The 17,977-nt window shown below is 39.8% G+C and overlaps 1 protein-coding gene across 1 annotated transcript in view; it reads left to right on the forward strand.

Moving 5' to 3' along the window:
• Positions 1 to 17,977, forward strand: part of LOC126455722 (dynein axonemal heavy chain 3) — a 1,249,696-nt gene that overhangs the window by 1,058,943 nt on the left and 172,776 nt on the right. The window contains exon 61 of the mRNA XM_050091491.1: positions 13,207 to 13,414. Within this exon, the coding sequence (XP_049947448.1) occupies positions 13,207 to 13,414 (208 nt within the window). The remainder of the gene's footprint in view (positions 1 to 13,206; positions 13,415 to 17,977) is intronic.

Below are 17,977 nucleotides of genomic sequence, written 5' to 3' on the forward strand. Positions count from 1 at the left end.
ATGAGTAGGCCTCTAGGTTCATTACCCGAGTATACATCTTTATGTACACTATAATTAAATATCCTCTGGTAAAAATACAAAATCTATTTCACACTTCACATTCGCTTTTTAATACTTCATTTAGTACCCTAGAGTCCTCCTCTACTTTTCAACTTTTATATTCTACCTCTATTCTCTATTCATATAATATGTGTTTACTTGTGTTATAAGAGTCCCACTATACCACCAGTCATCAGAATATTTGTCCGATTGACCTCCCTTAGCAATTATCACAAACCCTTACTCTTTGGCTTATGCTATCCTTAATTACTCACACTTCCTACTTAGGTATACTTGATGTAAAATTAGCATAGTTCCTCTATACTTATGCACATAGGCAATATGGAATGATCATTGTTCTTATATATTTATATACAGGTGTGTGTGATGTAGAACCGTCACAATAAACAACAATGTGTGCATATTTCACTATGTACACATACCTCTTCCCCCATAATACTCTGTCCTTTCATTGTTTGCGTCTTCATGTTTCATTGTGTGTATGCTTAAGTGTGTCTATGTCTCCTGATTCTTCAGCCTACTTATATGAAATAAGTTGAAGGTTATTAGAAACCATGGAAAATAAGAAGGACTTCAGCAATCGAATTAGATGAATATGTAAAGAGGGAAAGATAGGCAGATACTCAAATGAGAAGTAAGAAAGGAAAAAGAAGAAATGGTTGCTAAGATCGAAGAAGAGAAAGAAGGTAGCCCCCAAAGACAGGAAACCCTTCCCACCCCCTTCCCCAGGACCTCTACCTCGCCAGTACTTGAGTGAGAAGCCGGAGGAGGTATGGTGTTAAATCATTTCCTACAGAATGGACATTTTCACCTTCACACTTGAAGTCCCTAAAGAAAAATATTAGCAACACCTTTGGAGCGGCAAATGGTGAAGAATCAGTCACACTTGTCTGCAAGGGTCGTCTGTAAGGTGTGATGTGTGTTTAGTGTTAGTCATGATTTATCTGTTGGTGTAAATCTTGCTATTACTTACACTACTCACCCCTTTCAAAATTGATACAAACCCTCCCATTTACATCACATTTTATAAAAGGTAAAAAAGATTCTACACTAAGCATAAAATTATGTATCATGTTATCACAATCATGTAATTACTCATACAATATCATCTCTTCTATTAATCTAATATCATTTGCAGTTTATTAAGACCTCTGCATCCAGGTTTACATAGACAAACTGTATAAGAGATTACTTTTGAAGAATAGCTTAGGCAAAAGTAAGCCCTAACTATAAGTGGATGGCAGGAGAGACTGGCTGGCTAGGCAAAAATAAGACCTAACTATACGTGGAGCCCACATCGGCTGCTGTTGGCATTACAGTCAAGATCATGGAGAGAATGGCTGGCTAGGCAGATTTAATCTTTATCACTTGATGCTGCCTAGCAAGTCAAAATAAGTTGAGACAATGTGGGACAAGTCCTGAAGACAGGCAGGGGTGCCCCTGGAATAACTGGGGACAATGCCATAAAATTTCCTAACAGGCATAATCCTCCAACAACTGAGGACGACTTCTTCCAAATACTTAGTGTGCACAATCCTCCTGCAACAACCAAGGATGACTTCTTCACATACCAGGAGCAGTTTTGAGTGATGTTATCACATTTCCACACTGGTATGTTTCTGTAACGGTGGATAATAGGATAGTATAAGAAGTAGGGGGATAGTTTAAGATGTAGGGGGATAGTGTAAGAGGTTGGGGGATAGTGTAAGAAGTTGGGGGAATTCGGTGCAGTAAAATTTTATTGCAGAAGAAACACAAAAACAACTAGGGATCTGACGGTTGTCACTCCGATCATTAACACAAAAACATCAACGTCCCTGAGAGATATATAACTTTGTGTCTTTTACATTGTATTTTCCTTCTTCTGATCCTGGTATAGGATCTACTAAAACTAAGGCTTTGGGATATATCACCACTTGTACTCAGTAAGGTCCTTCATACTTTAGGAAAAATTTGTGTGTCTCCCTCTTCAGGGCAGAGCTCTGAAGATGCTGTTTTACTAGAACCAGGTCATCAACCTTGTATTGAGGTTCAATAGCTTTCTCAATATGTCTAGTTACTCGTTGTTGTGCCTTTTAAACCAAGTTCTTAGAAACTATTGTCTGATTAAGTTTGTAATCCACAGTAGGTTGCTCTGGCCAAGTAAAATGTTTAATAAGGGGTTCCCCCACAAAGGATTTGCCTATTAATCCAATTGATAAATGTGGGAATTCATTTAAAATAAGCTCAAAGTCTTTAACTTTCGATGCCCATGACATATTTTTTCATGGCAATAGGTGTGGCATAATTTCCTAATTTCTTTCATAACCCTTTCTCACAAAAAGATGTATTATAGTTGGAGATTAATACTTGACAAACATCTTCCCACACTAAAAATTCTTTAAATTCATTACTGACAAACTGTGGTCCATTGTCTGTAATAAATCATTCTGGTTTGCCTACCTCGAGACACTATTGTTGCAGACAGTGAATCATGGCTGGTGTATTTGCTTTCTTAATAGGATACAACTTAACATACTTTGACCAACACTCTACGAGAACAAAAATGTACGATACTCCTCCCTTCCCTTCCAGAATTGGTCCAAAGAAATCTGCTGCTGTAAGATCATGTAATGCATTAGGAATGATTGGATATATTTTGTACTTAACATGAGTGTTACTCTCGTTTACCTTCTGACAGGTTTCATAAGCTCTAATTAAAGATGCTGCATTATGTCCTAGTTTCTTAAAATAATAGAACTTATTCATGTGAGCTATACATTTCTTTATTCCGAAGTATCCCCATCCAGTATGAACATACCACACAATCTCATCCTCCATCAATGTCAGGATGCATAAATGCCATTGTCGAGATGTTATTCTGCCTCTCCAAAATAGATTATGCCCTATAATTATCCACCTCCCTTCTTGATTAGGCCATAAGGAAGTCTTGTTATACATAGCATATATTTCAGTAAAGTAGGAATCATGATCGATGTTTTCAATTATTCTTTGAGCCATTTCTTGTACCCTGTTGTGCAGATGTTCTACTGTCATAAAATTAATCGCAAAAATTACCTCAGGTCCTTCCATACGTTTTAACTCTTTCTTGTCCACAGGCAATCTAGACAAAGTTTCAGGTACAACATTTTCAGAACCTTTTACATACTGTATTTTAATGTCGTATTCCTGTAGGAACAACATCCATCGCATTCATCTACTATGTAATAACCGACCACTCATTAGAAAAGATAGAGCTTGATGATCCGTATATACATGTATTTCTGTTCCCCATACTAGTGTTTGGAATTTTTGCATACTCCATACTACTGCTAAAAGTTCTTTTTCTGTGGCTTCTGATGGCCAATCTAGGCCAAACAACACATCAATATTGATATTTTCTATTACTAACAGTGTCATGAAGTGGGATATTCCCAATATTGCAGTTCACCTGGGTCTCGTGTTTTACAACTTTGCTCTTCGTTCCAGTAATACCAACTATGTACACTCCCAATACTGGTAATATCAGTAAGTGATGTTTAGTTTGTAATGTGCTAAATAAAGCGCTAGAAATAAATGACACTTCACTCCCAGAATCTATAAATATGTTAACTTCAAAATCTTCTAGTTTTCCTATGATTATTCTTCTTCTTCTTCTTCTTCTTCTTCTTTTTTTTTTTTTTAAATTGGTCCCGTTGTCTACATAGCAGCTTATGCATAAGACATTGGACAAGTCAAGTTATAAATATACAGGCTGAATTGTCTGGTAAAGTGCTCATGTATATCACAGTTTTTTTGGTTTTTTTGTAGTCTCTGGTCCTTGCCTATTACATTTAATTTAAAGAACAAAAGGGTTTCCATAATGTATACACACGGTAATGGGGGAATACCAGATTTCTTAAACAGGGGTTTACAAGAGTCTCTAGGCTTGCACCCAAACAAGATTCTAATGGCCCTTTTTTGTAGTTTAAAAGTGCTATTAGCTATTTTAGAGTTTCCCCAGAAGGTGACCCCATATCTAAGACGAGAATGAAAGTATGCATGATATGCATTCAATACTGTTTTCTCACTACAGCATGATTTTAATGAACAAAGAAGATAACATGTTTTGCTCAGTTCTGCATTGAGATATTCAATATGCTTATTCCATCTGATGTTACTCTGCACACAAAGTCCTAAGAATTTGGTTTCAGTACTGTTACCAACTGGTTCGTCATTGATAGAGACTGATGGGATAAAAATGTCCTTGTTAGGAACATTGTGGAATTTTAGAGCAACGGTTTTCTTACTGTTTATTACAAGCTGATTACTCTGTGCCCAGCTGCTAAGTTGTTTCGTGACCGTGTTTACTGTCTGCTGTAACTGTTCATCGTCGTCTCCTTTTAGTGGAATCGTGGTGTCATCTGCAAATATGATTGATTTGTGTGCATCAATATTTAATCTTAGATCATTTATGTACAGAAGAAACGGAAGGGGTCCCAATACGGATCCTTGGGGTACACCACATTTTATTTGTTTATAGTCAGATAAATGATTAGATACAGTTTTTAGTTCAATATTTGTGTGCTTGACGCACACTGCCTGCATACGATTTGTCAGGAAGGAACTGATCCACTTGTTGGACAGACCTCGAATACCATATCTTTCTAGCTTTGATAGCAGAATTTTATGGTCCACCATGTCAAAAGCTTTTGACAAGTCAATAAAGACTCCTATTGTTTCCTGTTTTTTGTCCATCAGGTTTAGGATGGAATTGATGCACTCATAGACAGCAGTGGTTGTGGATTAATGGTAGTTAAGCTCAGTTCTTCCAGTAACAACCATTCTTTGGTTGGTATTTTATGTGTGAAATTAACATACTTATTATGGACTAGGCCTCCTAATGTGTTTCTACAACCTGGGTGCTGGCCCTGGATCCAGATTGCACTACATTTTCCTCATTAACAGCAATCATTGGTCGGTTACTGAACCGGGGTATTACCTTACCACTTTGTACTCTTATTACTGCTTGTACAAATTCTTGTGACATCACTGGGCCTATATTCGAAGTTGGATGCTTATTTTGGTAATTATCGTTACCATTGCTCCTATTACATTAGTGTAATCTAGCAAAATTAGCCTCATGTTTTCTAAAATTATTATTACTATTCCTTTTATAAGTGTGATTTTCATTTTGGTGTATGCTCTCATTACGGTCCTTGTTCAAGGCATCAAGTGCATCCACAAAAGACAACAGTTCTTCTACGGTTTTCCGCCCACTACACAATATATCTTGTCTGGCGTAAATGGCTAAACGTCTTATTAAAATTCGAACTAACCCTTCTTCCTACATGGGCTTATCTGAGTACTTTGCATGTGTTAAATGCCAGTCGAAATACTTTCTCATTGTACCCCATGTACTGTTATAGTACTTAAGGTCTCACAAATGAGATATTAATTTTTCCTGGGCACTTGCTGACCAATACTACTCCTTAAACTATTCTGGAAGTCTGCCCAAGAAAAAAATTCTCAATATTCACTGTGCCCCCTCCGAAGCTTCTCCTCGAAGGTACTCTACCACAAATTCAATCTTTTTTGAATCTTCCCAGTTTTTCGGCAAGGCTTGGTTAAACCGTTTGAGAATATGCACCTCCCCGTCTGACTTAAACTTTGGAAACTGTCTGGATAGTGTAGAATTTACTCCCCATTGTGAATCTGTCATTACCTCACTAGTTAACACTTCATTGGGAGGTGTCACTCTATTATCTACTTTGTCCTGCATATGTTTTAATTCTTTCCATAAATTATCTATGCCTCTCTTAGCATCCTTAAGTTCCGAAGCTAAAGTTTGAGAAACGTTGTCGGAGGTTACTCTCTGTCTATTATCTCTTCTACCTGTTCCTCCAGATTACTGATATTTATTACGTCTTAACCAGTTAGTTTCTCTTAAAAATTTCTGCCACGTTATCAACTCGCCTGTTAACGCCTCCAATTTACGATTGGACTAAAGGAATTCTCAACACTTTCGTTTAAAGTGTGTAGTCTTTGTTTTACAGCATCAAATGTAACATTGCATACACTTTGAAATGATCCTAACTTACCACCAAGTTCAGCTTCTACATTATTACATTTGTCTTCAATAACGAATTCAAACTTCTGGGTCAACTTCTGAAATTGGTCATTCTGCTTTCGGCTACGGTCAGTAAACATTTGATTCATCTGGATAGTCAAGTAATTACTTAATTCATTTTTTTAAATGTGCACTTACAGTTGATGAATCTGCCCTCTGGTAATCTAATTTAGCATTCAACTGAGTATTCACTGAGTCTAACTTGAGACTTAAAGTATTAATTTGGGCGTTTTGAGCTTTGATTAAATTCACTACTTCAGACCAGTCTGGCATTCCCCTACTCACTGTCATGCCCATGGCTGGTTCTGATATTTCACCAATTTTTTGAGTTATCCAAATCCTCCTTACTTTTAGATCTAGTGATCATTAAAAAAATCACCTCTGAGTATAATAATTATACTAACAGTCTATTGTTGAATAGTTTCGTTAACTTTACACTCAAATAATTATTGTCTTTCTCTCACCGGGCGTAGGGTTTTAGGCTGCATCGGTGAGCCAGTGTGCAATCAACGCCGGTGAACAGCACGGGTGCCGGCAGCGTTGAAGGTTGGTTTCAGCGTCGATGCTGGCAAACGGATTAGTAGGCAGCACCAATGAGTAGCAGCTGGCTCCATTCGCATTGCTTGCTGGTTACGGCGTCCACACCCCCGCAATGTGTGTAGGGTTACTTACCCTCCACACTGGATTTTTGTCATCAAATAGATCTCGTCACAACTCTTCTTACTCTAAACTGTTAATATTTTCCGTACGTCTCCTCTTCTATATTATTTATCAATTTTCACCCCTTTTTACTGTTTATTCAAAATCCAACTCTGCGAAACAATTTGCCTGTCTTGTTGCTATGGCAACTCACAATATCTTCTTATCTTGATTTCCTTTCAAAATTCCTCTTTCTTCAAGTCCTGATCACATTGGTCACCACATTCTAATGGTTTCAGTGACAAGGGAAGTGGTGCAAAACTGGATTGCGAACTTCACACTTCTCTTACTACAGTTGACTTACTTGAAATGTTCAGCCAATCCTCTTCTCTGGGTCTGTGGCTGCGTTGATCTCCACAACTTCTTCTCTGATGAAATAACGCTGGTTAGAGGGATTATAAAAGACTCTCTCTCTCTCTCTCTCTTAAAATAACTTGGTACCCTCATAATACTTTCAGTTCAGTCCAGATATATTTTCATTTCCACAAGTTTCACATAAGCATACAAACTCTTGCAAGTCAACTGTGTTGTTAGATAGTATTAAATATAATTACAATGTGGTGAGTTTAATAACCATCAGAAATTCAAAGACAGGACTTGCTTCTAGCAAGTCTAACACCAAGATTAAGTAAGAGTCTCTAGACAAATCCGGATTCAATTGTCTATAACAATTACAATTATTCAACCACCAAGGAATAACACATAATTTCTCCTTTTACTTTCCATACAGGTTCTATGGCACCAGTGGCAAACACTTGCCGGCGTCACTCATCTGACGCAGCTCCTGCCCACCCATGACCAACGTCCATCCTGCACACACAGACATGTGTTGCACAGTAAATAGACTCTCTCTCACACTTATCTTGAAAACATTGCATGTTTGAAGTGGCATAAGGTCGCGTGTTTCCAGAATTTACGTGGAAATTCTCGGGTCACTACACATTGAGAATATTTGGAGGAGTGGACTGAGGGAGTTTCATGCCCAGCTATTTGTGTGCCTGAACTTTCCGACATGAAGTAATTTTAAGCAGGCAATGGTAACCCAACTGCTTCTACTACTTTTTATTTAGGGCCAATAAATTTTCAAACTTTATGATCAAAATATGAGTTACTGTAGATCAGTAGATATTTAATAGAGATATCAGCAGTGTGAAAAAATTTAAGACCAAATTGAATTTAACTCAGAATGTATTGTATGTTTTATTACAAGTAGACAGAGCAGGAAGGAAACTTAAGTGTGGCTTTATTATAAACAAGAAATTTATAATGAAATCTTCGGATATTAAAAAAATTTGAGAAAGAATAGTGAAACTTATTTTAAAAATAGACAAAAGGTATTAGAATGGTAATTGATACTGGGAGAGCACTGTGGATAGTAATGCTCAGTGTGTATCTGTCATATAGAGCAAGGGCAGACATACGTGACCAGCCATGTTGTGGCTTGCTGCAATGCAGGGCATGACTGGATCATTGTTCAGTGTCTGGTACTCAGAGACTGTGGTGCAGAGGTGATACAGTGCCAGGTGAGTGGGAGGCCAAAGTGGGATTGGCCGGGTGTGGGCAATGACTGCGTGGTTAGTACATCGAGCTGCATTGGAGGCAGTGTCAGTATTGTGGTGTGTGGTAATAGCTGGCCAGGAACCTGTGCTGTTGCAGAGGCAGTGAACACACCATCTGCCGACATGCAAGAGGATGAGTACACGTAGTCAATCTGTGGTGGTAATCAGTAGACGAGGGCGTGAAGGCTGGTGATCTGAGTGGAAGGATCACAGCATGTATCTATTACAAAATTATCATCAACTATTTTGACTCTGTCCTCTTCAAGATTGAAGTCAGGGACATCAAAGGTGATGCATGCTGGGCTGCATAGTAGCCAATGTTGTGTTGACAAGGGGATGTTTATTGTGGTCAACATAGGGCCAGTCTAAGTCATAGGGAAAGAAGTAATAGCATCACAGAGAACCCATGCCAGTTTGTATTTGCTGAGCCTTACATACTGATAATCTTAAAGTGTTTTGCGCATGAAGGTTTTTGGAGTGGTGTGAGATGTAGGTGGAAGCAAATGCAAATTTTGAATATAGCACTTCACCTGTTGTGCTAACATCACAGGTCTGCTGTGTCTGACGTTGGTGTTGGTAGGACAAACTCTGCTGTAAGCATAATGGGTAAACCATATAAAATGTTCAGCAGAGAAGCCTGTAGGTCTTTCGAAATGCCATACAAATGCTGACCAATACCTGTGGAAGAACTACAGTCTGTCATGGCGCACAAGTGCAGTGCCATTGCTCCACGAGGGCATTACTCTGCAAGTGGTACACTGTTGTACAGCTTTGAGTAATGCTGCAGAGGCAGCAGGAGTTCATCAGACAGAAAGGATTCGAATAGTCCCCTCAGCCTGTAGTAATAATTTCAGGACAGCCAGAGCATCCTATGTGTGTATCAGTGAAAGCTCAAACTGTACATTCCACTGTGACATCTTTGACTGGCAATGCTTCAACTCAGAGTGAAACCTGATCAGTTACAGAATATAGATTTTTTTATCCTTCAAATTCTGGGTGGGGGCTGACAAGGTCCATGTGCATGTACTGAAATTGAGCACACAGTATACTGTAGCGGCGCCACCATTTATGATAGGGAAAGTTAGATTTGTGCAATATTCTGAGCACAAGCTACAGCCAGGTGTGGGCCAGATTGCAGCGAGTTATGCATACCAACAGCTGCAAAGTAGAAGAGAGGCCACAGGGTTGTCAAATTTCTGAAAGAGTAAATGTAGCAGTTTTGCATGACGCAAATCACAGGCAGAAGGGGCCCACTGGCCAACCTAGTGTGTTATGACTATGTGACGCGAAGTGGCATGTATGGCAAAACAGGGGTGCACAGCCACGTATAAATAGGTGCGGGTTTCTAACGAGATTCATTCAAGTGTGGCAGCTGTCCTGGATGGCGGGGCGTGTCACACCACCGGCTACACACAGCAGCAGATGGGGCGCCAGTGTTCCAGTCCACAGCAGGTCACTGGTTTGACCCTCTGAGGCCAACGCCGGGTCTGTAGTGAGCCATGCGGCGGGCCACTCCGTGGTTCGCTACTGCGGGCAGTTGTCCTGGCTTCCGACACACACCGGAAGCATCCTGAGGCAAGGGCCACAGATTCAGATTCCAGATTGCAGCCACTTGTTATCACCATAATCTTAGCCATGCCAACAAGAAGCACGCACCTGGCCGCCTGCGGCTCACAATGAGGGGCGCTGAGTCGGTAGGGTCACAGACCGCTGAGTCAACTGCCGGCATCCTGACGAAGCCGCAACTCTGCTGCCGTCCAAGACCGACTCACAGCAGTGCGTGCTTGGGTCACTGAGGCAACCATTCCGCACTGAGACATTTCGCACACGGCGAAGTGGTGTCCTCAGCATTGTGGGTCCCAGTGACACAGATCGAGAGGAATGGGGGCACTGTAGTTGGAAACACTAAATCACGTGGAAAGCTCAGACGAGTCTTAATATGGTGCCTTCTACCTCTTCCCACTACATTTGGTGTTGCTGTTACATTTGGTGGCCGAAGTTGTCACTACATTTGGTGTCAGAATAGCGGACGTCGGTTGTCTAGTACGACGTTACGACGTTCGAGCCCACTGCCCACATTACATTCACAAGATGTGGTGAGTTTTGACCAGTCTTAATATGGTGCCTTCTACCTCTTCCCACTACATTTGGTGTTGCTGTTACATTTGGTGGCAGAAGTTGTCACTACATTTGGTGTCAGAATAGCGGACGTCGGTTGTCTAGTACGATGTTACGACGTTCGAGCCCACTGCCGCATTACATTCACAAGATGTGGTGAGTTTTGACCAGTTTTCTTTTGAGTATTTGGTGTTTCCTTGCCTTTGTGTGTTTTTGAGTATGGCTTATGGCAGGCCATTTTAGATGTTTTGCATAGGCCTTTTTTTATTTTTATTTTTTTGTCAGAATGAGTTTTAGTGTATTTGGGATAGTAAGATTTTTTTTTTTTTTTTTTTTTTTTCGTGGCATTTAATTACTTTTGTATTGGTTTGACTATGATGTTACTGAGTATGATGATACTGAGGTGTAGAGAGTCAGGTTATTCTTATACTTAAATGTTTTGATTTGGGACTAACTGTGAACAAAAGCAACACAATGGCAGAGTCAGTTATTTTTAGCCAGGGGGAAAAGGAATAGACTGTCCATGGGACATCGTGGAGCCAAAATTGACCTTGGACAATGAACTGTGGAACTAGGTGGAATGTTTTTTCATCTAGGGGAAACTGTTGTCAGTGCAGAGCTGTCGCGAGGGGCGTTCAACATAATGAACAAACCAATTGAACCACGTACATTTGCGTTAAGGCTTAATTCATATGAGTGTGTGTCTGGTGGCTCTAGGAAGTCGCTTTGGGTAGGTGTGGAGTCAAATCTACTTGTGGGTACAGTATGTGTTATTGAACCATTGGAGGATAATGAAGTTTTGGGTACATTGGATTGCTTTGTGAAAGGTAATGTTGTATGCGTACAGGAGGGGAATGATGGGCAAGTAGTTCCCGTGAACATGGATAATTTTAGCACTGTCGACGCGAATTTGAGGAAAGGAGTTTTAGTAGCAAATTTGGATGTGCCAGATGATGAAGACTGGTGTCTGATAGGTAAGCGAAGCGATCAACCACTATCTACTGATAGAACTGCATTGCGTGGCAAAATTAAACATTTGAAAGGAGGAGAAAGAGAGCATATGGAAGAATTATTGTGGAAATTTAAAGATTTGTTTTTTTTCCACAAGTGCCTTTATCAGCAACTCCATTAGTTCAACATAGGATACCAACAGGCAATGAAGCACTTGTTTACCATAAACCATACAGAATACTGAGGTATTTGCAGCCAATTGTAGAGGATTTCATTGATCAGCAGCTTGCAGAAGGTATTATAGAGCATAGTAATAGTTGCTGGGGAGCAGGCATTGTCGTTGTGCCTAAAAAATCTATGGAGGGAACTAAGAAATACAGGTTCTGTTGTGACTGCCAATACCTCAATAATAAGACAGTAATGGATGCATACCCCATTCCAAACATATCGGAGACTGAAACTCTCGGCAACTTCTGGTTCTTTCAATTTATCCAGTTTCTGTCTCCTTAATTTTGTACCTTTTTGCAATTTTAATTGATAGTTCATAATGGTTAAACTATGGCTGCAGTCCACGTCTGCTCCTGGAAATGTATTAGACTTTAAAATCCAGCTTGTAGATCTACTGCAGCAAATAATGTTACAATTAAAGGACTTATACTTAATCATTCACCTTATATCTGAACTCGTTCATTCTACTCCGCTGAAACTTAAAAGTGCTGAGGTGAAAAAATGAAAAAGTGAAAGGGAAATAAATATAATCGTCCATGGTTTTGGCATAACTAAGTTATGATACAGGCTTTATAATTCCTCATAGATATTATATTTTCTGAAAAGATGTTCATACTTATGGCACTTGTATATTTCTACAGGAAGCTATTCTCACTGTTTCACAGAGTCTTTAATTTTCGTTTCAGAGTTATGGTAATGAGATAATTGAAGATGAATGTGAATGTCTATTTCAGTTTTCATGAGCACTGGAGATATTTTTGACCATTACCTTGTCAGAGGGAAAATCGAAGTGTTTTCTGCTGTTTGAGCATGTTTTTCAATAATGTGGTTCTGGTATTCTACTATTTGGCAAAAAATTTGGTCCTCTGTTACAAATGAACATCAGTAACCCAAAATTATAATGTTTTCCAATCAGAACTGCCTAAAATGTATTCACCTTTTCTTTTTTATTTTGTCCAAATAAGACATTGATTCTGACACAGAAAATGTCAGTGTTACTGAGTCAGATATTTTGTGGGACTTGACAACTTGGGATAGGTGACCCACCAGACAAACCAACTGCTCCCACCATCTAAAAGCCAGAATGCATTTTTATGCAATGGCCAGGAACTCCACAAATAAATCATCAAGGAGTGAAGAAGTGAATACTATTGATGTCTCCCAGGTGAAGCACTACTGGCTGCTCTGTACTACAATGGATGGCGAATTGCTGTGGCGATGGTGACTTTTCAAGGACTCACACGCATCCTCGTAATATTCTTGTGCTGACGAGGGAGCTCTCTTGTGCTGACCCGGGGCACTCAGGTTTTTTTTAACTTTAGCTTTGTTCTGTGATTTTTAACAGTGAATTAATAAAAGCTGTCCACGTGGGTGCAATGGAACCAAACAAATATGTACAAAACATTCTTCCGTCTGACTTGTTGTTAACATATTTAAATAAGCTGTGCATTTGTGTTCGTAGAGAAATTTTGATGTGTTTTTCACACAGGGCTTCTGTTGCAGGGTCCCCGTGCAGCAGCTATGATTATTAAAGCTATTAAATCAGGAAACTGGGTTGTACTGCAAAACTGTCACTTGGCTGTTAGCTGGATGCCAGAACTAGACAGAATTTGTGATGAAGTCATTGTGCCTGACAATACAGACAGTGACTTTCGTTTGTGGCTGACGAGCTACCCATCACCTGACTTCCCTGTTTCTATCCTGCAGAATGGTGAGAATATCTGACTTGTTTTCCTGAAATGAAACAAAACTTTCAAAGGGAAACCATAAAATTGAAATGAACAGTAAGATCAGAATTTCATCGTGACAGTCAAGTAAAATCTAATACTTTTTCTTAAAATATAAAAAGGAAAATCTGACAGAACTAAAAATGTATGTAAATTATTTAGTATCCATTTAAAAGGACTGTGTGAATTCATGCCAGAGTAAAGAAACGGAAACCCCTTGAGGTCTAATTGTGCATAAAGCTAATAAATCTAATTACTTCAGAATGATTGATTGTGCAAAAAAGCAGTTTCAGATTTTTTTTAAACAGTGGAAGGTAGCAACTAAAAAGAGTTATGCAATGAAATTTTCATGTTTCTAATGTAAACCTATTTCCTTTCTGATTCATTCTTGCAAATATTTTTACAATTGCCTTTCTTCATCAAGTTATTGAAGAGTTTGAATTCACTAATATTTCCTATATAGTTGAGGAGAAAACAAATGAGAGACGTAAGTCTACATCATGCAACTTTCTCAGAATGTTGATTTATAAGGGAAAAGGGAACCAACCTAAAATCAAAAATCAGACATAAACTCTATGCTGGACAACAATGCAGGCACCTGATTAGAAGTACTATGAAGCATAGATAACTAAAAAGTGATGTACTATGGACAGAAATAAGTAAATGTATAACTGAAAACCAGAAGAAAAATATAAATGCTTTTAAACATTAAAATGCACACAGGCCATTGAACTGAAAACCAGAAATGAAAGCAAATGGCAAACATTCGAATACCCTTTGTATTGAGGAGTGTTAGGATGGCATCGCCACATACGAGCTCACATTATCTTGTTGGAAGATAACTTTGTAGGGCACTGGGAGATGGTATGCAATTACAGACCTACACATGGGAGAGATGGAACAGCTGCTGTTCAGATTACCAGATATGTGAACCAGATGCACATCTGCAAGATTTCAATTTCCATCTGGTGCTGTCGATCTTTGCTTGCAATTCTGGACCCGTCTTCAGCTCTCCCTGTGAATTGGTCATGTACTTTCCTTTGAACTATAGACATCAAACCTAAAAATCATATCTTTGACTGCGCTCTCAGTGACCTCATCTCCCCAGATCCACAATCGGTACAGCAGAGAGAGGGCATCGGTCAACCTAGTGATGTCACGACCGGGGCCCACTGTGGGGACAGTGCTGGGGCATTGTACCCACACCGTTTGCCTTGCGCAGCTGCTGCAGCAGGCAGAGTGTGGCAGAAAGCCAGATTAACGATGGTAGGAAGGGCTCATTTGCTGCACCACCACCTGGAGCTGCATAGCCCCATATGGCAGTTTAATGCATCTACTTGTGGCTTAGTAAATTATATTTGGCACCTCAAAGCCAAGAACAGATGGAACCTGGAATCCCACTTCTGACACAAGATTCTACATCCTCTCAGTGGGCAGGTATGTTGGCAGGGTTTAAGAATGGCGTGGTCTTGTAAATAAAATATCCGTGGTTAGGCAAAACAAATTGTATAAGTTTATTTTCTGTTAGAGATAACATCCTATAAGTTTATTTTCTGATAGAGATAATACAATGAAGATAAGCTAGAGAAGATAACTCCAGTAGCCACTAGTTCCCACTCAGAAGAGAAAGGAACTCAAATGGAAATCCCTTGAGGGAAGTAAACATTATTTTCAAGGAATACTATTGAGAACTGAGAACTGACATTTGAACTGACTGTGTATCATTTTCACTGCTGCCAGTGTACATTTTGCATAAGAATCACGAAGATAAGATAAGAGAAATCAGGACTCATACACAGTTATAGAGATAGTAATTTTTTCCTCCCTCTTTTTACGAGTGGAACAGGAAAGGAACTAAGTAAAAGTGGTATGAGGTACCTTCGACCACTCTCTTTACAATGCTTGGGAGTGTGTATGCAGATCTAGGAAAGGAAAAGTTCGAGGTTTAAGTCATTGAGCATCTACTGCTGTCAGTGACTCAGAGAAGAACAGAGCTCTGTTCAGCAGGCTCTGCCCAAAGGCCTTCTGTTTCACAAGTCTGGTGATTGTGAGGCATGTTCTGATTGGCAGGGTGACTTTGCTGATGACAGTTCAGGCTATTTCAGAGTCAAATGGGTGATTGTTATTGCATCGATAGGAAGGCAATGGATGAATAATATGGTTTGTATGTAAAGCTGAAATAACAAAATATATATGCATTTAGGCCTGGGGGCACCCTGTACAATAAATTTGTGTGGGTAGTAGTAATGTATTGTACAGAGTATTCTTCATTTAGAGATGTAGATAAATATTTTCATTTAATTATATCAGTGTCATCAAATAAATGTTAAGTTGCCAAAAGGAGATGAACGTCACCTGTTTAATATAACTGAAGGATCAGCTGTCTATTTGAAAGAAACAGCTTCCTTTGTAATTTACTGGGTTAAATTTCACTGGAGCTGACACAACAGAATCACTGTTGCAGTTGCTTATAGTACTCTTAACAGGGTAGAGATAGAGGACACCCTTACGAAAAAAGTTCTAATGGATTGTCTAGGATGGCCTGGTGAGGCTAGGGTCCTCCGCTGAAGAAGGATTTTTTGAGCAGCCAACGGACTGATGATGGTTACAATAACTTGTTTACAGTCATTGATTGGGAGCAGCAAGTCACAGTGATGGCATCAAGAATATTACATGTTTCCCATAGCAACAGTCTCCAGCAGCTGACTGTGCTTTCTGCCTCTGCTACATTGCCAGATACCCGTAGTTCCCAGCTGAAATAAGTGAGGCCAGTGGTGACAGCTATGGGGACATTGGGCCGCATTGTGCCCCAGTGCTCGGGGCGTAGGAGTCTCCTGTCAATGCCCCAGCAGGGACAGAAATTACCAGAGCCTCGAGTCATACTCTCCAGGTGGTGGAAAAATACAGGGTTGTGCTGCAGTCCAGATACTTAGGTGGCATGTGGCAATTCATGTCCTGGCAGAGGCGGATTCAGCTGTATCACTGACGTATGGCTGGGCAGCACGGGCTCGATGTCACACAACTGCCCAGCTGTTTGATGGTGACGAGCTGGTTAGCCAGTGTCTACATACTGCTGCTCTGCATTCATTTTGAGGTAAAGTCAGTGTTCGTGAGTTGCATCGAATGTTCTGGCCCGAGGCAACGACACAATTGCCATTATGGGGCTGTAAACCTCCTGAAGGCTGTCACAGGGTCAACACACAAGGTCTGTCGACAAAGTGTCAATTGTGAAGCTGCTCCCCTGCAGTCTGCTTGTGAGCACTGACCGAGTCAGTTGATTTCATTCTGGTGCTCCACTGCTGGCTGAAAGTCCTGTTATAATTTTACCATTTACAATACAATTTTTGTATTAAGCTTCTGTGATTTATTTATCTTTTTTAACTGTATACATTGACTCTTCCCACATCACTAAAAGGTTTACTCGTTGATGGTATCTAAGGAACTAGATGAATAAATGAATGAATGTAGTTTGCTGATAGTCAAACAGTGGTCAACATCAAAAGAGGTTGTATGTCATTACGAAGATAACTATGTAGCATTTGTCACCTAGATATTCAAGGATATTCAGCATTTTCTTTTCACCATTGTACCATTTGAAAATATTGTCATTGTATCAAACTCTTGCTAGTGGTTGTAGATCAGTGGGTTTCAGGGAAGTTGCACTCCAAGCATCATTATCATTGTAATCATCATCATCATCATCATCATCATCATTCTCCTCCTTTACAAGTATTATGTGATTACACAAAATGTTCAAGCTATCAACGGCATTGTCTTCTTGCATCTCTTCTTTCTTGGTACTGATATTTATTTCTTTATTTAACCTGATTGGTTTAGGATCTTCAGACCCCCTTTCACCCTGGATGAGGGTTTTATGCATACAATACTTTAATTAATAGTAATATTTGTAGTGGGACAAAACTAATAGTACCTCATTGGCATACAGTGAGAAGAGCATCACACATAACTGCTGAACCCCGTACATTTCAGTCCATTTGGATTTCATGGTTCCAGATGTGACATACAGTTGTGTAGTTGTTTATTATATGAGATATCATTGCACTGCACTTGAAGATAAATTTATCCCCTGAAATTTGACAAATAAAATGTTGGAGACTACAGTGTCAAGGACTGTGCTAAAATCTAAAAAAGCACATATTGCCTGCCTACGGATATTTTCAGGCAAATGGTTAACTTCTGTCAGGCACATATTGTGTTGTTGTATTTACAGAAAAAAGTTGTATATTGTGGCCCTAAACAGGCCAGTCAGATGAGACTGACAGCCTTGTCATCCTCTACCAATGGCTTCATTGGAAGTAGTGTGGTGGAGCTTATGGTCTGCACACTTCTCTCCCAGTCATTGTGTGGTGTCACCGCCAGACACCACACTTGCTAGGTGGTAGCCTTTAAATCGGCCGCGGTCCGTTAGTATACGTTGGACCCACGTGTTGCCACTATCAGTGATTGCAGACCGAGCACCGCCACACGGCAGGTCTAGAGAGACTTCCTAGCACTCGCCCCAGTTGTACAACCGACTTTGCTAGCGA

Source organism: Schistocerca serialis, chromosome 2 (assembly GCF_023864345.2).
Source record: "Schistocerca serialis cubense isolate TAMUIC-IGC-003099 chromosome 2, iqSchSeri2.2, whole genome shotgun sequence".
In the NCBI taxonomy this organism is placed as follows: domain Eukaryota; kingdom Metazoa; phylum Arthropoda; class Insecta; order Orthoptera; family Acrididae; genus Schistocerca; species Schistocerca serialis.